The 7379-nt window shown below is 30.8% G+C and overlaps 1 protein-coding gene across 2 annotated transcripts; it reads right to left on the reverse strand.

Moving 5' to 3' along the window:
• Positions 1-1609: 1609 nt before the first annotated feature.
• LOC114181120 (pre-rRNA-processing protein esf2) lies at positions 1610-6573 on the reverse strand. 2 transcript variants are annotated; one of them, XM_028067474.1, is made up of 8 exons: positions 6370-6573; positions 5993-6283; positions 5397-5460; positions 5209-5276; positions 4703-4792; positions 4494-4624; positions 2387-2509; positions 1610-1767 (listed from the first exon to the last, which is right to left on the reverse strand). In XM_028067474.1, exons 2-8 carry the CDS (start codon positions 6231-6233, stop codon positions 1750-1752), a joined length of 735 nt encoding a protein of 244 aa, XP_027923275.1. In that variant the 5' UTR covers positions 6234-6283; positions 6370-6573; the 3' UTR covers positions 1610-1749. The 2 variants fall into 2 exon arrangements, with proteins under 2 accessions (XP_027923275.1, XP_027923276.1); XM_028067475.1 differs by lacking the exons at positions 1610-1767; positions 2387-2509 and adding an exon at positions 2546-3664.
• Positions 6574-7379: the final 806 nt, after the last annotated feature.

Here is a 7379-nt window from a genome sequence, read left to right on the forward strand (position 1 = left end):
TGAGCTTATTCCATCCAAATGATTCAGACCAATGGGTTATGTATATGCATGTTATTTTACATATTCTCACAATGTCACAATGGTTGATCACAAACAAGATGTTTGTTCACATGTGGTAGCACAATGGTTTCATGAAGGTATATGAAACAAACCATAGTAGCAACATCGTCTAATCATACAAAATTACGAGGAAAGTTGTGAATATGTTTGGTTAAGGTCTATAATTCAACATGTGCAAGAAACTTGTGACTATCCCCGACAAAGATGGAATCAACAACCATATATGAAGACAATAGTGTATTGTTCAATTGAAAGGATGATATAGATATCCAAAAATTCATTTCATATGAAAATATGGCAGTCTATTTATGAAGTTTTTGCCAAGAAGAACTTTTGAGCAAATGATTCAACAGTTCGGACCTGTCACCTTAATGATGTAAGTTTACATGAGGGAGAAATAGAATATGTGATGAACAATATTGTATTAAAGAATACAGAATGTTGTACTCTTTTTCCTTCACTAGGTTTTTTTATCCCAAAGGGTTTTTCCTAGTAAGGTTTTAACGAGGCACATTTTCTTATCAATGGACACTCATGAATTAATGATTGTCCATTGATTTGATACATTTACTCATATGATTCATTACTCTTTATGTAAATATTTGTATTAACTAAGTTGATTTGTTTCCTTTGTGAATTACATATGAATAGACTCTTCCTATCAATAATAATAATACATAAATAAGTTACTCCCTATTTTTTATTATCTATCTATTATTTATCACTCTCTGCTTCGCTTTATTTCATAATAACAACCATATTTTACATGTTTAACAATAATAGTCTTTTTCATTGTATATTTTAAAAGTCATTTAAAATAATTTTGAATTAATTTGTAGTGTAACGAAATTGATATTGACAATGGACGAATATTAATTTTAAAAATATAATAAATAAACAACTTAAACTGAAACGGTTCTGTCTTGTATACAAGAATACATTTCCTTTAAAATTTTAAGGAGGTTTATCATCTTTCTCATAATTATATCACACTTCTATATAGACAAGAAAAATATAAATCAAGCAAAACTGCTTTGAATCAATTTTTCCACTTCCTCAAATATTGTATTTTTTTGGCATATAGTTGTGCTTATAAAGGTTGAAAATAGTTGTATTAGAGTATAATTAAAGCTGCTTAAAGTGAGGTTTAAAATTTGATAGAATGATTGTAACCGATTATTTTGGGATGAATAATGCAAAAAATTAAGATTCTGCATAACTCTGGTATAGGAGAATTCCTAAACCCTAAATTATAAATTAGTCCACACTCACCAACCAAATAATTCGTTCACCGGATTACATAATTCATCCAAAAGATCAAATTTCAATTTGAAAATCCTAATCCAAGGTAACAAATTTTAGTTAATAAAATTCACTCAAGGAAACAATTCTGATAAAAAAGATAAGTTATATAATATGAAATATGCCTTATTCTTGCTTAATACACTTCACTTCAGAATTGGACAATTTGTTTCAACCACTGTTAACTTCATTTACATGTTTTACGTATACGCAAATTGCATTAATTTTCATTTTGAAAACCTAGATCAACATAAAAAAGCATTTTCAGAAAATTCATTAAAAATTAATAAATACATAAAAATTAAAACATCACCAATTTAAGCCAAGCACACGAGAAATTACAATGAATTTTTCGGCTCCTGATGTTCAAAGCCATCAATACATAAATTATGAGCCACCAAATACCTGCAAGGAACAAAATGGAATCCCGTTGAATTAAAAGCTAACGACTTCATATATCAAGTTACCACACATTTTCAAGATAGAAAAGAGATAACAATAAAAAACACAAAATGAAAAACCAAATAAACATTTATGATTTAGCTCCTACGGCTTTTTGTTTTAAATTTTTCGTTACTGTAAATTTGAAATAACTATCTATAGTCATATAGGATTTATATAACATTTGAAATAACTACTTTAGTCACACAAAATGAGTAAACTTAAGCTAGTCTTTATAAAATATTTTCCTTTATTTTCATTCCTCCAAAAATTGAAATTACAACTTTTGCTCTTTACCATTCATCTTAAAATAAATAAATATTTATTAAAGGGATTTAGATTCTTTTCAGAAATATTATATGGTGACATTATACCATTTATACTAGTGGAGACACTCAGTATGGTCCACTCAACTTGTTCAAGTCATGAGCAGATAACAAATATCACCTAACATGTCAGATAAAAAGCCGTGGTTTTCAAATTTTTAGGGATAGAAACAAGATTTTACAGGAACCAAAATACAATGAAAACAAATTTAAACCAAGAACTATTATCTCTAACCAATAATGAAATTGTTACTTACCGCATCCAATACATCGTCAGAGAGCTCAGGTTTACTTTTCTTCGCATCAGCAGCTATCGGCTTTGTTTGAGGGAAATGGCGAATCACTTTTGCCACTCCTGAGTCTTGTTCAATCTTCTGCTTCTGTGCAAGCAAAATGTAGTTATGTCAGTATGAACTGATTGTTCAATATACACATTATTCATTGAAATTTGAAAAAAAAAAAGTACATATGAAAAGACAAAGCTGAAGGTGTCTTTGAACTAACTTTCTGATTGGCAAAGTTGTGAAGCAAATTATTTAAGGCAGAGTTAAAAATCAAAACAAAAGAAAACCATATAACTGTCAACAACAAGTACAAGAAAAAATGATAGTTAAAGAATCTTTGTGACTTTAAGTAAGAAGTATATCTACATAGATAATCCCAAAAAAAAAATGGTCTGCAATCAGAGAAGGCAATCACAGCTACTAATCATGTGAGTCTAATTTTAAGGAGCTTCGGTAATTCTTATAGGAACAAGTTGTACATCTAAGCACATGCAATGGACCACAACAAAAGTGGATCAGAAATTCGTGGTAGCTGTATCAAATACCACCAGGGGGTAGGAATTTTCCACGTTTTAGTCTAACCAACAAGGAGTAAAACTCAAATTATTAAAACTCAGTAATTGTTCCTTGAAACGTAGAAGTATACTATTTATATTGCAAGTCAAACTGAAACAGCCTATATCAGAGGTAGTTGCAAAAAGATGACAAACATCAGGAAATAAAGGAAACAAAAGATGGGAGCGGATGGGAGTCAAGGATCCCCCAAGCAAGATAAACTCCCTGCTCTAATTTTCCAATTATGATCCTCCAAAAAGATGCCTTCTCATCAGTACATAATTCCTTACAACAGAAATACACACATCACACTCCGCAAACTAACTACCAGCCAAATTCCCCTTTCTACCCCTTCTACCTTTTACAAAAGCAAAAACACAAATTATTAGTTAGGCTTGGTGGTGGTGACAGTGGTGGCCCTTTATCAGTTTGAGTCGCTGTTCCTAACACAAATCAACATTTAAAAAATTACAGTAGATTCCAAAGCTACCGATGATTTAATTTACTGTTCTCAAAATCAGATTTATTTAACTTATCTGCAACTCTCATTGTTAGATTAGGTCCAAATATAGGCCAGACTTCAAATCCTCAATCAGAAAATAGTCTGCCTCTGACGGTCCAAAAACAGTAGCCAAAAATGAGTATCGGCTACATTGCATTGTTCTGATTGGATGGAGATACAATAGATACACCTTACTGCCATTTAGAGAAGCAATTTTCATAACTCATGAGTAATTTATTTTAGAGACAGATCACGTTAGATGAATAGAAAACAGTAAAAATGCAATCTTATGGTCTGCCAGAATTGCCACTCATCACTGATATATGAAAGCCAAAACAAGACACAGTAAGAGACTCAAGAAGCAGGGATGACCGAACTTTTACTAGATTTATGGTTAGAAACTTTAATTCTTCTGGTTAAAGTTGAGAAGTGAATAATGCTAGCTATTTCACAATTCCTCGAAGGTTAAAACTGTAGCAAGAAATTGTAATTCAAAGATAAGTGAAAAAGTATAACAAACAAGATATTTCAAATTAGAAAATAACATTTAAACAGAAAGCTTCATTTCTTGCTGATTTCATGCTCCAATTAATGGAGAACTTTTTTAAGTATTCTGAAAAATGCTACCCATTTTCAGATCACCCCGAGATATTTGAAAGCTGACAACTTCAAACAATAACAGACAAGAAAACTAACTATCGTTTAGTTATTTCCTTAATGGAAATGATCTCTCACTATGCTACTTATATGATATCACCCAATACCAGAAAAAAGTAAGTCACAAAGTCAGCTACCAACCACGAAAAATTAAGAAAATGTCAATCAGTAGATTTACAGCCCATTTTTTGTTCATTGGGGTTGGCTTTCATACAACCAATTAAACTATTAATAAAAAATAAGGTTTCTTGTTTAAAATTCAATGCCTGAAGTACATTCCTCCAACGTTTAAACTAAAGGTAATGATGGCATGGTACACCACATTAACTATTTAAGTCTTTGAAATGTGTAGACATAATAGCATACCTTCTTTAGCCGCTCCTCTATAGCATTCAAAGCCCGTGACTGATCAACTCTTGATAGATAGAAATCCCTCTCTCTCTTGGCAGCAGAAAGTTCTACAGCCAGCTTTTGCTCCCGAATAGCTTTCTTAAAGGCTGTAAGATATACATTGTTTCAACACAAACAGCTTAAGGTCCACCAGTAAAACAACACACTGATCTTAAAGCGCTCACCTAGTTCTTCAGTCAGATCATCCCACTTGAATTTACTTAAGTACTTAATATTCCAAAGGTCATAGTAGAATGATGACCTCTTTCTCCCCCCTTGAAGACAAACAATACAAAATCAGAAACTTGAAAACCAAATCCATACATACAGACACAAGTCAAACAAAAATATCCTGCTGCACTAAGCGTGCTGCACTATGAAACATCATATTCTATTTAACTAAATTAAAGAATAAACCAATTCTACGGTTTATAAAACAACATTACGATTCTCATCAAAAAGACTCAAGAAGCAAGAACAATAGGAATAACTACTCCATGTACTGCTACTACAGATAAACACCATATCAATTTTCAAAAAATTTCATACAGATGTATAATAGTCAAACCATGAGAATTAAGACATACTAATATTCTAGAATTGTTAAGAGACAACATAACAATTTTCGTTTAAGAATGAATACCATAGAGAGAGCAGCAGGTGTCTGACAGTGACAAGATTCAAAACATACCTATTTGTTCACCATTTAACATATTGGCAACCCTCTTAGCAACCCTTTTATCACCGAATTCAACCCATCTACACAGCAGAGAGAAAACCAATGATCATATTCAAATCTCAACAACAAAAAATCAGCAACCATTGGAACAACTTCAATCAGATACCAATCCTATTCCAAAATAAAACATAAGTAAATACCCTTCTGAATATTCTTGGTCTCGGGATCCACGGGACCGCTTAGAAGGCACTTGGGTAGCAGAACCTGAGAAATTCAAATAATAATAAAGTCTCCAAGCACAACAAAATTCAAAATAAATACATAATATACACCTTCTAGAATTTAATTAGAATGCCCAGATATGTAAGGTGATTTCCATTTACTAACTTCTTATATAGCTATAGACATATGGTTACTATGCTTTTCTGGCATCCAAACCATAAAAATGATGCCGCTCTTATTATTCTGCAAAATTTACCTTGTAAGTTTTTTTCTTGATCATTTCTTACTACCGTATTTTAAATTTTCACGCATGTGTAACAAAACACTGCTGGAAAAATGCATGAAACTTAGCTGGTAAAATTCACGAACTGATGATGGTTGAACGGTAAAAAGTACAACTGAGCTAAAAAATAAAGTAGTAATTTCACAATAAAGGTTAAAATCCAATTGAAAAAAAAAGGAGACTAAAACATAAACCAACGAAACATCATCAATGGTTTAATTTAATGTTCTTTCAGACACTAAAATCAAGTTTTCTCCAAATAAAAAGAACAATCCAAAAATTTAGAGAGACCTTGAGGAGAGAGAAAAATTCGTTGGATATCACCGAACTGAGAGAGAATGTGGCGAAGCTTTACATGGTCCATGTGAGGAGGGATTCGGCTCAAATAGCACACGCCGCGCTTCTCCGCGTCCTTCGACGCCACTTTCTTCTTCTTCTTCTTTGTTTTCTTTACTTTCGCGTTTTCGCCGTTGGATGTAATTTCTTCTGCGTCAATTTCAGCGTCCTCTTTTTCTTTCTCCGAAGAATTCATCGTTTTCTAGTGTCTGCCGCAACACCTTCTTCCTCTTCTTCTGGTTCAAGCTGATTAACAAACCACGAATTTTGCTCACACTAGAATTTTGCTGAATAACAAAACACGAATTTAGGTGACATTTGGTTTTACTTACCTCTCTCTGCCGCGACGCACGATGCAACAAAAAGAAGCACCACTTTCTTTTTCACAAGCTTCGAGCAATGGAGGTGCAGGGCGTTGCAGGCTTCCGGCAATGGATGTGCGGCCTTCCGGTCCGGCTATGGAGGTGCACAATCTCTCTAGTGAGGTGCAGCGCTGATATGTGAAAGAAGGAAAATAATAGGGTTTTCAATATATTTTCTTAATGAAAGATTATTTTGATTGGGCTATGGGGTGCAGGAAGAAAGGTTTTTTTGGGCTAAGGTTGAGGCCCGTGGAAAATAAAAGGTTTGGACTGTATTTCTTTTAGCATATAGGTTTCTTCCTGCACCTCTAATCACACTTCATCTGTACCCAGAAAAATTTAAAATTCCTATTTTGTTTATCAATTAAAAGTAATTATATTTTTATTCTCAGTTACTTACTTGTCCATTTTTTTAACAGATGTCAACATCTGTTATCTTATTTTATTCTACGTATATCATATATATATATATATATATATATATATATATATATATATATATAAACTCTTACTCTTTTCTTTAAGTTATTTTTTTTTTATAAAATACATATTTTATTTTATTTTTAAATATTTATTAATAAATTAAAAGTAAAATATATATAATTTTAAAAACATAACTAAAAAATTAAAAAGAAAATAAATAAAATTATATACTTATATATATATATATATATATATATATATATATATATTTCGTTTCTTATTTTTTTATTACTTTTACTAAAAGATTAATTTTTTAAGTTTATTTATTTCAAAACATTAGTTATTTAAAATATATTATATAAAACAAAGTTAAATATATCTTTTTAAATATTTAAATATATATATATATATATATATATATATATATATATATATCTTAATATTTTATTTTAATTTTAAAATATATATTAAACAAATTAAAAAATTACAATAGAAATAAAATTTTAAAAAATTAACATTTAAAAATAAAAAGTGAATAGGAAAAATAAATTAAAAAA

This window comes from Vigna unguiculata, chromosome 4 (assembly GCF_004118075.2).
Source record: "Vigna unguiculata cultivar IT97K-499-35 chromosome 4, ASM411807v1, whole genome shotgun sequence".
Classification (NCBI taxonomy): domain Eukaryota; kingdom Viridiplantae; phylum Streptophyta; class Magnoliopsida; order Fabales; family Fabaceae; genus Vigna; species Vigna unguiculata.